The sequence below is a fragment of the Squalius cephalus genome (genome assembly GCF_949319135.1).
Source record: "Squalius cephalus genome assembly, chromosome: 8".
NCBI lineage: Eukaryota > Metazoa > Chordata > Actinopteri > Cypriniformes > Leuciscidae > Squalius > Squalius cephalus.
In genome coordinates this window covers 15,818,794-15,836,954 of record NC_137129.1, presented here as the reverse complement: position 1 = coordinate 15,836,954, position 18,161 = coordinate 15,818,794, and the positions used below count along the sequence as shown (strand labels likewise).

The 18,161-nt window shown below is 38.0% G+C and overlaps 1 protein-coding gene across 2 annotated transcripts; it reads right to left on the bottom strand.

The window, feature by feature from the left end:
* Positions 1-51: 51 nt before the first annotated feature.
* Positions 52-18,088, bottom strand: grhl2b (grainyhead-like transcription factor 2b). 2 transcript variants are annotated; one of them, XM_079878266.1, is made up of 16 exons: positions 17,725-18,088; positions 15,471-15,657; positions 13,678-13,745; positions 12,944-13,295; positions 12,792-12,850; positions 12,531-12,687; positions 11,727-11,838; positions 7,874-7,968; positions 5,501-5,659; positions 4,389-4,446; positions 3,976-4,115; positions 3,515-3,552; positions 2,449-2,540; positions 1,852-1,937; positions 1,414-1,478; positions 52-1,302 (listed from the first exon to the last, which is right to left on the bottom strand). In XM_079878266.1, the coding sequence occupies exons 1-16, from the start codon at positions 17,742-17,744 to the stop codon at positions 1,188-1,190; spliced, it is 1,803 nt and encodes a 600-aa protein (XP_079734392.1). In that variant the 5' UTR covers positions 17,745-18,088; the 3' UTR covers positions 52-1,187. The 2 variants fall into 2 exon arrangements, with proteins under 2 accessions (XP_079734392.1, XP_079734393.1); XM_079878267.1 differs by having other exon boundaries at positions 2,449-2,537.
* Positions 18,089-18,161: the final 73 nt, after the last annotated feature.

The following is an 18,161-nucleotide window of genomic DNA, read 5'->3' as shown; positions in this document are numbered from 1 at the left end:
TGCCATAACATCAGGGTTAAGTGTAGCATGAAAAATCTTTGGTCAAAACTTGATAAAAAAAATGCATTTATTTACATACAAATGATTATTTTCCAAAGTGCCCTTTTACATCATTTTCTTTTGGAAGACAATGATATTCAAACATTACAACATAAACAGCTCATCATGGCACTGATCGACTGAATCTGGACTAGAAAGTTAACATGCACCTGTCACACTATACACAAACACTAGAAGACTGAATAGTTTGGGAAAGACCTTGGCTGTTTCAAACCTCCTCAAAAGTCATGCAATCTCTTGCATTTGAAATAAATGGAATCTCTAAAAAATTATTTCCACATTAAAACATGAGTGCAACACGTAAAACATGGCTGAAATGTATCTGAGCAACACATTTGAAAAAAAAATCTGATAATGCAGTATTGTACAGTTATTATACTGTAGACATTATTCATTCATATTTCCTGTTAAGCATATAAAAATGTGTGGCAGAGTAAAAAAAAAAGAAAAAAAGCTTTCTTTGTGCATCAGAAAATATATTTGTGAATATTCAGACCTAAATGATATCTACCATGCTAAAAAAATATATAATAATATTAATGACAACATAATAAACACATTAAAAATAATATTTACAGTAATGGACAATTTTCACAGATCAATAGCTCTGCAGAGTCTCAAATTCCACAGAAAAGTCCTAAAATCATATTTTTGCTGCATGCAAATGTATTTTAGCATTGTAATTTCAATGGACACTATTGTTGCATTTATGATGCTTTATGATGAAGGTGTTTCGTATTTCATTTCCACTCCAGTTAAAACCTTATGAAGGTGCTGTTGAAATTTAGCGTCTCCAAAATCAAGTGAAATGTGAAATAGTCTGTACTTTGGTCATTTAAATGAAAGGCAATAATCACCGATGATGAATCCTGTGGACAATTTCAACTAGCAAAAGTCTTTACATCCACACTAGAACAGTGAAATCCTGGACATGTTTGGGACGCATTGAAACTCCTATTGACCCTTTAAAAATCATACTTGAGGTCTCTTAAAAATGAGGTATATCAGCTTTTGCCGATGTCAATTCAATGTGTGGACAGCTGACGATGAATTTGACCAGGTTGGAGTCCAAGTAACAAGTCTTTTAGCTTAAACACACTGAATGTTAAAAACACGTGAGAAGGTGTTCATATTTCCGTTAATGTGACTTTGTATGCGTCTGCGTAGTTCTCGATACTCAGGATAAACGTGTCCTCATTAGAGTAGTGCTCGATGATATTGTCATCCATGTTCACCAGGATCCTGCAATGGAGAGAATAAACAAAGTCAAAATGGGTTTATTAGTTGTCATGTGAATTTTACTGTTCATATGTACTCTTATGATGTAGTTTTTTTTCTCAATCAACTACTTACCCTTTCTTGCTCTTCTTGTAAATCTTGACCATTCTGTCAATGGGAACACCATACTTCTCAGAAATCTGTCGATATGAAAGAAATCATCAGTCAATCGTTTATCAGAGCATCACACGATTACAATGATTTGATTTTGATAATTTATAATAAATCATAAAATATGTGTATTTTTTATTCATCTGGATAGTTTGGTGATAATTATCTTAAAAAATATGCTAAAGACACATAACTTGAGGGACAATTTTCACCAGGAAGTAGATTGGGATCCGGCTTTGGATTTATACTATTGAAAATGGTAAAGGATTTTATTTTTATTTTATTTTGATAAATTAATTAAAAATTAATTAATTTTCAAATCGATGAACTGTTGCATTTGACAATCAGCACAATGCTTGGGTAATTTAGAGTAGAGCGCCCCCTATAGCAACAGATACTCACTGCATCCATGAGTCCTCTGAGAGTGGGCGTCCGCAACATTAGAGCATCAAACACCTCATCTGACTCTTTCCTCACATACAAGAGCACTGTAAAAACATACAGTCATGGAAATAGTATAGTAAAGTACAATCACCTTACATCTTTCTTTAAAATAGACATCATTATGATATATGGAATTTCTGTGCTACTATTAACACCAAATATATAAAAAAATACTATTTTTTTCCCCATACATACAGGATCCCATAGAGGCTTCAGGAGATTCAGAGAATTTTTGGGTACTGTTTATGCATTTGTGGGCGTTTGGAAACTATTTTTATTTTTCAATTACGTATAGTACTACAGTAGAAAATACCAACACAATCTCAGCAATTCGTATCCATTTTACGTTTTGCCAAATCGGTGACTAATTCGTATGAATTTGTACATTTCTCAATTTTAAAGTGACGATTATGTTTAGGAGTGGGTTTATGGGGTCATGATAAAATTGTGATTCACATCGCACAAATTCATACGAAATCGCCACCTTGTAAAATAGTTATGCTCTTTGGAAAAATACACACTTCAGCTATAAATGTGTATATGTATAGCTCTGACCTCTCTTCTGTGTCTCCACTCTTAGCTGTTTATGAGGCGGTGGGCAGAAGTCATCCTCAGATGACCGGAACATCCTCTTTACCAGCACACTTCTAACACAAACACACAAACAAATATAGTGACTTCATGCTTCTCTAAACTGACCAATCAGATTTACACAACACTGTTTTCAACTAAAAACGGAAAACTTTTTATGCATTTTGGCTGTTCATTAACACGACAACAGCGTTTTGAGGGCCTGCAAACAAACTGTTGAAAATGGGTTTCAAAATTGCAAGTTCTTGCAACGATACCGTAATTGTCTTCATGTACACTACAAAACGTGAATTTGTGAAAATGGTGACGTCACGCGCAAGCATATGACATGTTCAGTCTATCGGTGCATAGTGTTTCTTAACAAAGTGACATCGCCAACTACTGGCCTGGCAGAATAATACAGTGTTTTTTGTCATTTCCGCAGATCTGTGTGAACGGTGATCGTTTTGACAATGTTGTCGTCTCTGTACGTGCAAAATGCAAAGGAAAAATGTTTCTGTTTTTTGTACATCATTGTCGTGTAAAAGTACCCTAAATTTCAATCATTAAATTTCAATGTTGATATCCAAAGAAATTTACAGCGAACACAGAAATGTCACAAAATACACAATTTATTTCTCCCTTTCAAGTGCAGTTGTGCGCTATGAGACTATTTTAAGATTTAAGGTAGGCTACAATTTAAAATATTTGTATATATATTTAATATCTTTTTAAAGTGTATGTGAATTATATTGCTTATACTCTAAAATAATACGAACTAAACATACAATTAAATCATTAATTATAATTAGATGAAGGATTTCCTGGCAAAAAAATAAATAAATCATAAGCCATTAATAATAAGCCAAAGATGTTATAATTAAAGGGTTAGTTCACCCAATAATGAAAATGATCCCATAATTATCCTATAATCTACTATTGTGTCAATGTTACAAGTAAATCTGAGGTGATGTGATGTTCATTCAGTTCTGATACAGGAATATCTTTTTCTGGTTTGCAGCTGAAATATTTAGAAAAAGATCAAACTCACCCCTCTCGTTCAATTTCCTCAGTGTTAAATGCAAATACCTGCAAAGAGTACAAAGTTTGTAGTTTTATCTCCTTTGAACATTTATATACTCAAACATCTCTGTAACATTCAGAACAAGCCTCAAAACAGACACTACAATGACCAGTTCAGCAGATGTCATTCCTAATAAACAAATGTCACCTAAGTAGCCAAGATACTCGCATGCTTCATGTCAGGTTTTGAAAGGTCAGTCACTCTCTAATAAGTCTCAGTCTCATTAGACACACAATGGAAGGCTAAGGTCTTCAGGACAGTTCTGTAATGAGCCTCTACAACCTTTTTGAGATTTCAGGAAGCAAACGCTGAGGGTAGACTAGGAGACTGCAATTATGGTCGTCTGCAAAATGGCAGAGGAAGCTTAACACAAAAGAGAGTGTGATCTGGTCATTGAGTGTGTTTTCCGTTTTCAGACTGACTCATACCTGGCCTGCCCTCTGTAAGTTTCCAAAGTGCACATCCGGGATAAAGAGAACCGGCTGAGCATCCAAATCAGTCATCATTTTAAAGAAGATGGCGTCACTCTTTTTCGGGAGATTAACCGCCCCAACGCCTCCATCCTTTCCTAATGAGATGATGTCATTTGAACATGTAAGAATAACTGTTATTGATAATTAAAGTTGTGACTCTTCCCACACTACACAGGTTTCTGTCCAATCAAATGCTACCCAATACCAAATGCCACAGATTAGAAAGTGATGTAACTAAAGCCTCTTGATTATTTAAAAACAAATGGACAAACTTCATATTTCAATAGAAAATATGTCAATACAAAAGATGAAGAAATAATCAAGAAACAAAGATACTGGAGATATTTTTAACTTTCAGTGCTTCAGACCTTTTGTCTTCTTGCGGTTCTGTTTCCTCTCCTCATCTCTGATCTTCCTCTCCGCTCCCTGTGCCGCACAAAGACAGACAGAAAGACATGCAGAGCAAATTAGATGACTGCAAGGGCTGTGAAAAGTAACATTAATGAACAACCACAAGGTGGCGCTACAGTTACTGAGTTTGAAGACCAAGAACAGCATAAATGATGTCAGAATTCAACTGACCCACTTAAGCTGTAGGTAAAAACAATTCACTGCTTATTAGAATATGTGATCATGCATGCAAAATAAAGGAACGAGATAGCATTTTTAGCGGTCTTTGGTGTTTTATGCCCCCAACGTCGCCTTCCAGGCAGCGAGGGGATGGGTAGGTTTAAGGTTGAGGGTAGGGTTAGCTGCCTCTAAGGAGCCATTGGGGGCATAAAACACCATCGAGCATTTTTAGCGTCCTGAAGTTTTTTGAATGGGTTTTTCATTAAATGCCTGAAAGCGATTTATTGTGATTATTTTCACATTTCATTCAATGACATACTGTAAATACATCAGTAATACCCCCTTGTGATTTTTTTAAAAAAGCTTTTATTTGTCTTGAAAATGGCGGTTACTAACAAGTGTCTAAATGAGACTACAGCAGCTGTCTGGAATTAAGCGTCATCACAACGAACAAATAAACTTATCTGATCACTAGTCTCCTTTCACAGCTTCACTGTCTTTATAATTGCGCTCTTGCAAACTATTTTAACTCAAACTTTCAGGGAAAATGTCGCTGTCAAAGAGCTGTCGAAGTTTAATGGTGGTGTATTTAGGTAGCAATTGTATTTAGGCTGCAAAGTTGTGTTCATTTTTGAATATTATCATGATGAACAAAACGTGTAAGAATCATAAACTTTAGTTGGTCGCAGAGCTTATTTTCTGCAATAATCCAAAAGCCAATGGAAAAATCCTATTGTGTTTTTGGGAACCAGAGGGATGTGAACTTAGGGGTCGAGCTACAAAAATATGTCATCACTGCAGCGCTCTATTACTGCCGTCTTTACAGTTCTCCATGACTGCTTCCACAGATACAGCATATGTTGGAATACTAATATAAAAACATATTCAAAGGTTAAAGGTCAAGGCTCACCTTATCACAGAAGACCTTGATCTGGCAGTAGGCTCTATGCAGTGGTTTGTTACTGTGGTTGTTGTAGCTGTAGGTGTCTATTTGTATCATCAGAGGAAGACCCTTCACCCCCTTCTGAGAGGAGAAATCTGTGCTCAGACAGTTCACCGTGATGAAGATCTAACAATCAGAGAAAAAAGACAAAAACAGTTCAGTTCTCCATGAAAATTTATGTTTGCAAATAAACTACATTTTTAGAAGTGTCTGTCTCTGTCTCACTAGCGTGTTGTGGGAGGTTGGTATATGTAATGCATGTTCAACACTTTGCATCCAAATGCACATGTAACAGACAGTTGCATAAGAACTTCCATATTCATATTTTCTAACAGCTTTGACCTACACAATCCTGACCGTTGAAAGAGCACCTTGTTTTTCACCCACCAGCCACCTACACACGCAAAACAGGCGCCTGCCTCGACACGTCTATCTATACCACTGACTGCTACAGAAAGCAACGTTCAGACTACACACTAAAAACTATGCCGTTTCATCGGAACAGAATACTAAATGCTCCGATTGAAGTAAATATTAATTTTATATTAATGTAAGACCAAATTTTTATCTTAAATGTCATCTTTACATGCAGTTTTAGCCTCTGCTCCTCAAAGGTTTGGAACAGAGTCTTGCTCACTAAATATTTATGTGGTTAGTTATTAACAGTTTCATATAATCAACCATTACCAATGCCAGAGGACAAGAAAGAGGCCATCGTTAGGTGAAGCATGCTACAACTCAGCATGGTAAGAAAACTGGATTGGAAAACTGTACACTTGTATGGCGTAGGAAAATCAATGATTGATCATGAAAACGGTAATTGCATGATTTAAGTTTTTGTCCAAAACATTTCACACTGATCGAAATCTAACTGGGCACATTCTGAATTAGAATTGGGACAGCGATTTGGATTAACACTACAGACATTAAAACATTTGTGGTCAGAAAGATATTTTTAAAGAAATTAAGATTTTTATTCAGCAAAGATGCATTAAACTGATGTCAAAAGTGACAGTAAAGACATTTATAATGTTACTAATGTTAAATTTCTTTTTTGATTTTTTCCAGAATTTTGTAACTTTTTATTCACAAAAGAATCTTGAAAATCTTGGTTTCATTAAAAATATTACGCAGCACAACTGTTTTCAACTTAAATGTTTCTTGAGCAGCAAATCACCATATTAGGATGATTTCTGAAGGATCATGTGACACTGAAGACTGGAGTAATGATGCTGAAAATTCAGCTTTTCCATCAGAGGAATGCATTACATTTTGAAATATATTATAATAAAAATCAGTTATTTTAAAGTACTACTGTGGACCAATTGTAAAAGAAACTGAGCCTTTCCACGCTGCAACAAGGGACATCATTTCCACCTCACAGATCAATGGCTCATGGAGAAACTCAGTTTATGGCTTCCTCCATTCCAGCCTGCCATGATGTGAAGAGCTTTGAAGGGACTTGTAATAAAAGTTAAGAGTATGGTAGGTCAGAGTATGAGATGCTTATCAGGTCAAACTGAGAGCATTTCACACCCCACTGCATGCACACCCCATTTTACATGAGCTTGGACTAAAAAAAACCAAAAAAAAAACCTAATACACTTATATATGTCCAAGGGCGGCTACACTAAGACATCATACAGTCCATATTAATAGGTATTACCAGTGTGAGTTGGCCCAATAAAAAGTAAATGTTTGCGTAGAGAGCTTTAGTTGAATATAGGCGAGTGTTTGAACTGAGCTGTATTGCAACAGAAGAGCCATAATGGGAGGGCAGGACTCTACCTGTGAGGCAGGGAGGATCTGGACTCAGGTTTGTGTGCATTTGGCCGTGTACACAGACCTGGTTCATTTCCTACTGTCAGTAGCATACAGGTGAAACCTGAGACCATGTACAGGAGAAAATAGAGGTTTCAATTAATAGACAGAACTGGGGAAGATGCAGCAGGGTATTGTGAATCCCAAACGTCACGCTATACAGGGCTCTTGGGGAGGATTCAACAACGGGGGAGAGAGACTAATGCGTTTAAAATACACATATCATATGTCGTAACACTCCACCCTGTGTCTCAATAACATTTTGTGAATCGCACACAATGGTGGTAATAAGACTGAATAAGAGTTTGTGACAAAACATAGCTGTGCTGATGTAGACAGACTGAAACTGAACCTTCGGTTGAGCTAAACAACTACACCTGCCAATTCATCATCCATGATGACCATTAATGCAAGCAGGATGTCCATAAAACCAAAACACACACTGGAGAACGTATTCATTGTAAGTATGCTGTGCCACATCTGAATCAAAGAGTAAAGTCTTGGAGCTAGATGACTTACCTTGGCCTCCTCATTCACGTCCCAGGTAAAGGACACAGCATTGTACGCGATTTCTTCAATATTCCCAATTGTGTTGAAGCTCTCTTTGTAGTCAGCTGTAGATAGAACAGGAAAAGTCAGTTTTCATCCTTGCTGGAAACAAAAACAAAACACAACCAGGATATGTTGTGTTTTGGATACAGGTTTACCAGGTATGGTAACAACTATGCACCACAACTAACCTAAAAACTAACCTGCATAAACCAGTCAAAACCAGCATGCAATTCACTCACAGGCTGATACTTGCATGGGGGAGGCATGTACATTATCAAACAATTTGTTTGTATATGATTAAGTTTAGGGAGAGATGTAATAATTGTAAGAACCGGGTATATGAACAGCTCTGACGAGTGTTGAACAATGGCAACATTAAAACAATGTCTGCCAAAGCAAGCAGTGTTAAGCTTGATAAGCTGAGTGTATATGAAACAGCACCCTTCCACGCTAGATAACTCTTATCTGTTTATGTAAACAAACACTTGCTTTTTTAGTAGCCGCTTGATAGGCTATTTATGACCACTCACTTTAAACATGTCTGTGATTCAGTCTACACGTCATTACTTTATAGATTTACAAAAAGGACAGGTGATCTCATAACTGTTTCAATGGCTGGAGTCAGCCTGTCTATGCCAGCTTAGCTAGGGCAGTTAACTTTACATTCTTGACTGGTACTTCCTAAGTGCCTGTTTTATTGTCCACCAGGCTAAAAATTTTAGTCAAATTGCTTAGAAAACAAATAGTACCCATTTGTCAACAAACAGCATAATTTGAGGCAGGGATGGGCAACTTCGGTCCTGGAGGGCCACTGTCCAGTAGAGTTTAGCTCCAACCCTAATCAAACACACCTGAGCAAGCTGGTCAATGTCTTCAGGATTACTAGAAAGCTACAGGCATGTTAGTTTTTAACAGGGTTGGAGCTAAACTCTGCATGAGAGTGGCCCTCCAGGAACAAAGTTGCCCATCCCTGGTTTGAGGTATCATTCATTGCCATACAACAGGTTACACACATTCTCATTATAAAAAAAAGCTGTACTAAAGTCATTGCATGTACAGTATGAACTGCATTGCCTACATAAAATATATGTTTTTATTAAATTAACAGGGAGGGGGGATTGTTATGACTCTTGAAACAAAATTTGTTCAAATCCCTAACCCTTAGTACGATTGGTAGTAATAGAGGTGATTTCCTATGCTAATCAGACATTCTTTCTTCAGTTATGGAGCACTTTGTAATTTAATAAGCTGTCATTACAGGGGCGTTTATATCCATGTTAAGTAAACCCAACATCTGTCTTACTTTGGGGTAACTTGGGGATTAAGAAGGGCAAAACTCTTCCCAACGGACTGCCTTTGGGTGGTTTACCAATCACACCCGTTGATGCCCGTAAGTGAGCTCCCCCCGTTAAATAGCCCCATTCAAATCCCAGCTCTAGTGACATGGCCCCAAGCTTGAGGAACAATCCCGCCTCAACTGCTATTCAAATCCCAACTGTGCAGGTGTCAGGTTTCAGTCACTGTCTCCCCTACTTAGCTTCAGCATACTGCCGTATACCATGTGCCCAAAGGTCTGTCCACCTCACCAATCCACCAACATTTACTTTCCATCCCGTAGCACAATGTTCAGTTTAAAGTGTCTCATCAAAACATTCCTCTATTTTTGCCTCACGTAAGAGGGCAGGGTTTAAAACAAGGATGGCTGCCATCATGGCTCAGATATTCCCTCAGGGTGCTCCCAGGATTTTAAAGTCTTGGGGCCAAATCTTGACAAAGGACATAGCAGAGCGTCTGATTACTGGAGATGAGGGGAGGACAAGAAGCAACAGGCTCAGGATGACTGTTCTTTCAAGGTGTGACAAGACCGAGAATAAGATGTGAATTGTTTGAGCTCATAGCTGCCCCACACCAGATGGACTCTAACAAATTTGGGCCTGTACGTTGTTGTTTTTTTCTCTCTCTCATTCAACTTAAATCAAAAGCTGGGCTAGTGATCTGAGGGTCACAAGTTCAAAGCCCAGGTGGGGTGACTCATGGAGCTGGAGAATAATTAGGATATTCTAACACCATAGTTGCTCCAACAGTACTATCCCTGTAATAAAGTGTGCAGCTGTGGATTAGAACCCATAATTATTTGACTAATAACTAATTAAAACCACAGATTTAGTAAGAAAGGAAATTTGTCCAAATACTTCTGTAAATAAATCTGTATCTATCTATAGTATAATAATCTCTATAGTAATCTGTGTTTAGTAGGGATGTGACCGAAGCCTAAATCCGAATTCGGAGAGGCACGGAAAATAAATAACACATTCTACGGAATGCCTAATGGGACATGGTTAGGCTTGCTGCGGTAGTCGGTTACATTACAGTACATCAGATTTCACTTATCATGTGAAGATAGTAAGGAGAGATGACTAACAGGATGATGGCAGAGGATTTGGTGCGCAACAGATCCTGAGCATCATTGATAAATATCTTGTCTTGTAAAATGTGTGGTCAGTACTGCAGCTCCCCATACACAGAGTACAAACTGGAAAGCGAAAGTAAAAAGAGAGCATGCATTTAAAAGTGATTTTTAATACCTTGTATATTGATAGCGGCTCCCTGATGCCAGCAAATTATATACAATTACCCAACTATATAATTGCTAGAGAATGCAAGAGCATATTTTTTTCCCATCACCATGTCCTTTTAGGGGCTCCGTAGAATGCATTTTTTTATTATAGGTATTCGGCTTCGGGCACATCTGTGGTGCAGAGCCATTTAGCAACCTAGTACCCTTTAGCTGAGATGGGGAAAACCAAGAGGAACCAATCTTCCGAAAGCCCTGAGGGCTTATGGGATGTGAGGCACCATCAGTCTTCCAATTAGTGGTGAATGCACAATGAACCATTTTTAAGGCAATAAGTACTTTGTTCATAGAATGATTCAGACCAAAGAGTGTTGAGTAGTAATGTGGTTAATGATGTTTGGAAAAATATGATACATAATCCACACAAGTACAAGTTATACAATCTGTATCTCATGCGTCACTGCATTCAAAAATGTTTACTCTTTCACGTCAACTACTGCCCTGGTGGTGCAACAGTTTGAAGAGAACCTTGCTGCTGAAATACTTATAGCTTGCTACCTGTTCTATTCTGTTTAATGAGGGGTATCCAATCCTTCTCCTGGACCACCAGTGTCCTGCAGAATTTAGCTCCAACCCTTATTAAACACACCTGAATCAAGTTCCAAGTGATCAAGGTCTTCAGAATCACTAGAAACTTCCAGGCAAGTGTGTTGGAGCAGGTTGGAGCTAAACTCTGCAATACGTTGGTCCTCCAGGAGCAGGACTGGACACCCCTGGTTTAATGGCACAGAATAGAAGTAAATCTATTGCCCCCTTAAGTATGCTGTACACCAAAGAATATACAACACATATACAACTAGATTGCGCTCTTGCAAGATATTGGCCAAAGCACATATGCCTGCATTTGCATACTTGTGTAGAGCAGTGGTTCCCAACCCTTGTCCTGTAGTATCCCCAATTCTCCATAATCAAACACACCTAATTCAACTCATCAACTCATTTGTACAGTGTCTCTCATCCCTGGTCCTCAAGGACCCACAACACTACACATTTTGTATGGCTCCCCAATCAAACACACCTGATTCAGATCATTAGCTCTTTAGTAGAAACTACAAGACCTGAAATGGTTGTGTCAGACAAAGGACACATTCAAAATGTGCAAATATTTGAGCTGGAGTAAGTTGGCAATTCCTGATTCAAGATCAAGATTAAACATTAAGCACAACAATGGAGAGGAAGCCTCACCGATGTCTAGAACCCTCTGCTTTGCAGTGTGCTGGCGAGAGTGCCAATACTTCCAGTATTTCAGCTGCTCATCACGGTTCTTATCTTCACTGAATACAACCATGATGACACTCTGAGAAAGGAGGTTAACAGAGGTTATCACAATCCACTCAATTACTTCATGTCTATTCTGAATGATCAAGAGCTGACTAGCATGTTGATAAACTATTACCATAACAAGAACGGACAATAAAGTCATACACTACCAATCCAAAGTTTGGGATTTTTTAATGTTTTCGAAAGAAGTGTCTAATGCTCTCCAAGGCTGCATTTATTTGATCAATAATACAGTAAAAGCAGTAATATTGTGAAATATTATTATAATTTAAAATGAATCTATTTTTCTTTAAATTATATTTAAAAATATAATTTGTTCCTGGTGAGAAGGCTGAATTTTCAACAGCAATCCCTCCAGCCTTCAGTTATCAAAGTTGAAAAAAAAAATTTGTGTAAACCCTGACACATTTTTGTCAGGATTCTTTAATGAATAGAAAGCTCAAAAGAACAGAAATGTTATGTTTTATAACATTTTAAATGTATTTACTGTCACTTTTGATCAATTGCTGAATTAAAGTATTAATTTCTTTTAAAAAATCATACTGACTCCAAATTTGTGAAAGGTAGTATAGTTTTATCTGTCAATCATAAAATACATGACAATTAAATCAAAGCTCCCAAGTTAATATAATTCAATGACATGACATTGTTACATTATACCTTCCTAGTTATTTCAGATATCTGGTTTGATAGAAGAACATCACTCACCCTCACTTTGCTGATGGGATGTCGGAGGCGTTTATTGGCACTTGTCTCATTCAGTGTAATAGCGTAGAACTGGCCCTTGTTCAGATAAGTCATAGGCCCCTCACCCTGTTTCTGTCGCAACGACCTGCTGGCCTCTAACGTGTACTGGAAAGTGTCTCTGTTGAAGAACATTACAACATGTTTTTCAGTTATGTGAGAGCTGATTCACCATGATACTACAAGCCTATCGGTGTACATAAATTCAGTATTTTTAACACTTACAACATATCCGACTGGTCAAATATGAAGTCATCAGCTCCAAGCGACGATGGGGGGTACTTCTACATCAAAGAAATGATCACCCATTAATTTGCTTAATACATCCAGGTTTTATGACAAACAAATATTCCTTAAACACCAGATATTAATCTCACTTCATTGCTGTCTTCTTCATAGGTGCTATCTGGACTACTGCGATGGTCATCCTTCCTATATCCACTATGACATACAGTCGAGGTGTCGAACGAGTGGGCCTGTTCACAGATGACCCGCATCTGTTCCTCTCCTTCTGTCCTGTAGTGAATTCCCGTGAAAGCAGGAGTGTACACCTCAGCCTTTACCACAGCAGTGGCCCCACTCTCTCCAGCCGCCACGCTGTACTGTTCCCGTTTGGTGTCCTGGTGATCCGTGTTGAGTGTCAGATTAACGGGAACTGATTTCAGTACCTGCACACGATTATCCACTGTCTCCGGCTCCATTTGACTGCTGTTTCCCACTGTAGTGTTTCTAAGACAGTATATGAAAGCATAAAAGATTTCTTGTGTGCAATTTTTTTTTGTGAAGACATGTGAAGGACAAGTACAGAATTTGTCCTCTGAATTTAACCCATCCAGGTTAGAGCACACACATTGGGAGCAGTGAGTAATGAACACATACACACTGCAAACCATGGACACACACACCCGGAGCAATGGGCAGCAATTGGGGTTTATGTGCCTTGCTCAAGGGCACCTCAGTCATTTCCTGCTGGCATTGAGAATCAAACCCGCAACCTTCATTACCAGTCTGACTCTCTAACAATTAGGCCACAACTGTCCCTTTTATAAGTCACATTTTTAATCCATTTATTCAACTCCATATTCATCATTGTTTTAATAATTTCACTGACCTCTTTTCCGGTTCCTCTGAAATTTCAACCACTTTGCTGATTGGTAAAACTCTCTTTTCTTTGGGCACCTGCAGAGGATAAAACATCAATATATAGTAGTGCTGATAGTATCATAAGCACTGTTTCACTAAAATTGCTTTATTGGAGATTTATCACTTCATAGAGATAAGGTTGTTGAGACATCCTAAACTCTAGAGCTTCCTCCACGAAGAAACTGTACACCTTAAAGTGGAATGTGTTCACTTCATGGTGCAGAGAGCATCAGTTGGACCCAGTTAACTGCCCAGTGGCTTCAGTACTTGAGTTTCTTCAGGATCGTTTCTCTGGGGGTCTTTCCCCATCCACATTTAAGGTCTATGTGGCAGCCATAGCTGCCTTCTACGCACCATTAAGTGATAGACCTTTATCATTACCACTTGGTTGTACTTTTACTTCCTGCATCTCATGTCAGTGTTCCAGCTTGGGACCTGGCTAAGGTTTTGGAAAGGTTATCCCTGGCAACCTTCGAACCCATTGAGTCTGTGTTGGAGAAGTTTTTAACTTTCAAGATGGTTTTCTTTCTGGCATTACGTCCCTAAAAAGGGTGGGGGACTTACAGGCCATTTCTGTCTCTCCCTCCTGTCCGAAGTTCGTTCCTGGGAGAGTGAAAGCCATTCTCTACCCTAGACTGGGCTACGTACCTAAGGTGCGTACTAACGTGGCTCACTCTATAGTATTGCAGGCCATCCTCTACCTGTGTCAGTGGACTAAGATAAGCCTCACTTGTTGTGCCCATTTAAGGCTCTAGAGGTGCATAGATCCTCTCGTTGAAGGAAGTTGGACCAGTTACTATGCTTTGGGTCGCCTAGGAAGGGTTCCCCATCCTCAAAGCTGTCTATTACAAATTGATTTTTGAGGCAATCTCGTTGACTTATTCTGCAAATTCTGCAAGGCTCGGTCTGCCTTCGCCTCTGCTAATAAGGGCTCATTCTTCTAGAAGTATGGCATCTTCTAAAGCCCTGTTTTTGGGGGTTTCCCTTCAGGAACTCTGTGATACGGCAGGCTGAGCCTCCCTGCACACTTTCATAAGATTTTACAGTCTGGATCTTCTGACCATTCTTCTGAATGTCAAGTCCATTGAGTTGTCTGAGTTGTCTCTCCTCTGAGTTGTATCTGGATAGCTTCACACCAGGGCAGGCAGACATTAGTGAGCATGGCGCAGTGGGTATTCATTCCCCATAGTGTCGTCTTTGATGCAGCGCTAGTTCCCTCGAAAGGGAACGTCTCGTTTTACGACTGTTTAACCCTTGTTCCCTGAGAAGGGAACCTTCTGTAACCCTTGTTCCCTGAGAAGGGAATGAGACGCTGCGTCACTTTGCCACACCTCCTGAATGCCTGAGAGCAGCTTGCTTCAGCCTATCATAAGCTAACGCTGTTGTATAAGCTTCCATGTACACCATCACACGCTACTTCAAGATGTAGCACCAAACAGTATTCGTTTAGTTTCACACATGCTTCAGACGCTATCACGCAGAGAATGGGAACAAGGGTTATAGTCCAGTTTTAAAGAGATGAAACAGAGATGTTTACATATTATAAATTGGATTTATTGATAATAAATGTATAAACCTGGTAATTGTGCATTGAAAATAGGCCCAGTAATTTAAATAGGCCCAGTTACTATTCACTTTCATTGTATGAAAAGAGCAGAGTGAGCATTCTGCTGAACTTTGTGTTTCACCAAAGAGAGAGAGGTTATTATGAAAAGTATTATTATTATGATGAAAGTAAGAGTCTTAGCTGATGACACAGACCTTGTAGTAGTCATAGAGGAGCCCCAGGGCGGCAGCACTGTCTTCATCTCCATTTATGCTCATCATGGCCTTTGTGGCCGCAGTAAGCGGATTCTCCAGGTAAGACCTCCAGGCCTCATCCTCACTGGTGTAGGCCCGACGCTGGTGGAAGGACGTCTCATTGGGCACCACTACAACCAGCCTCTTACTGGGACACACGCACAGACATAAAACAGTATATCAGCACACTAGCAGACAGAAACACAAACATAAATGATCCAACTGATAAAGCTTCATGTAAAAGCTCTATTTTGCATACTGATGAAAACAATCCTACACACTGCGCCTTTTGTGAGAGTGTGATGTACAGTGCATTGATGACAGAGAACATCTAACCAAACAAATACTGACCACAGACTTCAAAAGTCCTTCTGCATTTTGCTGCCTGACAGACAACTGGAGCTAAAATGTATGACACATGGCATGAGGAAGTACAACTGCTGGCTTTAGAGTATTTTGATGTGCGAGTCTCCCTATTTGATGTCCCAACTTGATATTATATATTAAATCTATATCTGGATGCTTTCATTCTTCAGTATGAACAAGATATTCAGTAACATACAGAGGCCCCAAAATATATAGCTAAATTTCTATATTTAAATAAATAATAATTATTATAATAGTCAAATGTTTCCATTTATTTCCCCTAATTATATATATATATATATATATATATATATATATATATATATATACATACATATTGATACATCATCATCCTCTGCTAAACTCATCTTTAAATATGTTACAATTTAACAGCTAATGCACACTGTTTTCAAGAGTGGCATCTTACATCTTCTTACCCTGCTTAATGTATCTAAGGTATATATTTACATAGATATATTTTTCCAAGCCAACCCAATTTTTCTGGGTTGGGTTCACTTAAGTTTAATAAAAATGTTCTAAAAATATTGAAGTCCGTAGTAGTGACAAATGGACAACACATTAGTAAACCCACAGAAGTACACACAAGCAGTAAGAACAGAGCATACTCCCTTGGGGTCTTTCACTGGAAAATGCATGGTATAGAATAAGGTAAAGTGGGACACTTAATCTAATTCATCTTTATCATTATGTGTTTATTCTTCCATAATCAAAAACAAAAAATATCAGCATATGGAATGAAAAAATAGGTTACGTTCCTATTGACAACTTCAGAGGATTATTTGGACCACAGTGTAAAATGAGGCAAGTATGTTCATGCAAATCAAGTTATGACCATGTGATGTTATACAAAAAAATATATATTTAAAAAAATAGTGTGACATATTTTGATGATAAGGGACTTACACGATTTTGTATTTACTTTTTATATGGAGTGTGGGTGATTTAGCTATTTAATATGGATTTGTGTGAGGAGCTAAACCATATGAAACATATTTTTATGTACAAATTATCACAAAGTTTCCCACTTTAGATGTATTCACCCAGTAAAAGTGTATTACGTTTTCTAATCTAATTATTTGACACACCTAGAGATTAATTAGCTATCACACTCTGAGAAATTTAAGACCCGTATTACAACCAACAACCCTAAAGAGAAACCAGTAGTTCATTTACGTAGTCTCTTTAATAAACAAAAATGTGTTTTAGTCACCACAAACAAACATACATAAACGGGTTGTTATTGTGGAATAGCCAATAGATATGAACACTGTAAAACAATCAAAACAACCGACTTAACACAATCTTTTCAAACTTCACATTAAACAAAAAATCTTGAATTAAAACAAAAACAAAAACGTTGTGATAAACACTTGTACATTAAGATGATCCTGAATGAGCGAAATAAACGAAATAAAACACAAATGCTGAAAAAAAAAATTCTTTATTTTTCGTTAAAAAAATACTATGGCGAATAAACCTTACTCTTTAAATAGAAAATAAATTAGAATGAATCTCAGATAACTTATATTCAAGGTGTTTCCTCCGTGAAAAATGGCGTTTTGACCGCAAAAAAAAAAAAAAAAAAAAAAAAAAAAAAAAAACTTTCCCTCTGCGGTGTTTTTTATCTATAAAAATAACAATAAACCAGACAAAATCTGTATAATTGAATGCGCCGTTTACGTAGCTAATGCGACTATAAAAAAAAGTTTTTTAGAGTTTAGAGAGAATATTTAACTTTTATGAAAGTAAACATGCAGAATGGCACTCGTTGACGTTCCGATACTTGTGTTGAGGTAATGGAAGATTGTGTCGCAGTCATGACTCTTACCTGTCTGTCTCCTGTGACATATTTCTCTTCCTCCGCGGTTCTTCCTTGTGAAACTGGACTTTCAAGTCGGTGCAGGTAACAGAAGACAGAGCGCGAGTGAGAGATGCCAGAACCCGGGCTACAGGTAAATCGACTTTTCCCTCTCTGATTAGCCTATTTCTCAAGGGCTGAAGGAGCAGCCAGGTAGGAAGCACCTGAGCACCCTGTCCCGTCGTTCTCGGAGATTTGAACGTGTAGCCTAATTTTGAGTTTCAAAAATATATTTTAAATCTTTATAACATGTTAAATCCACGTTTAATGTTCGAATTGTTTGCTTATAGACCTAGCCTATAGGTAAACTTTGATGATTTTTTTCCCCCGGTGTAAAGTATTTGGGTTCGAGTAGGGGCTGGTCAGCGCTCTGATTGGTCGAAGTGAGGAAAGGACGCTCGCTGATT

Excerpts from the sequence above, each read along its gene's own strand:
- grhl2b (XM_079878266.1), bottom strand. The coding sequence starts at position 17,744 with ATGTCACAGGAGACAGACAG. Across the intron at positions 1,479-1,851 it reads TCAGAGGACTCATGGATGCA|ATTTCTGAGAAGTATGGTGT; the intron begins GTGAGTATCTGT and ends TCATATCGACAG. Across the intron at positions 1,303-1,413 it reads TACAAGAAGAGCAAGAAAGG|GATCCTGGTGAACATGGATG; the intron begins GTAAGTAGTTGA and ends TCTCCATTGCAG.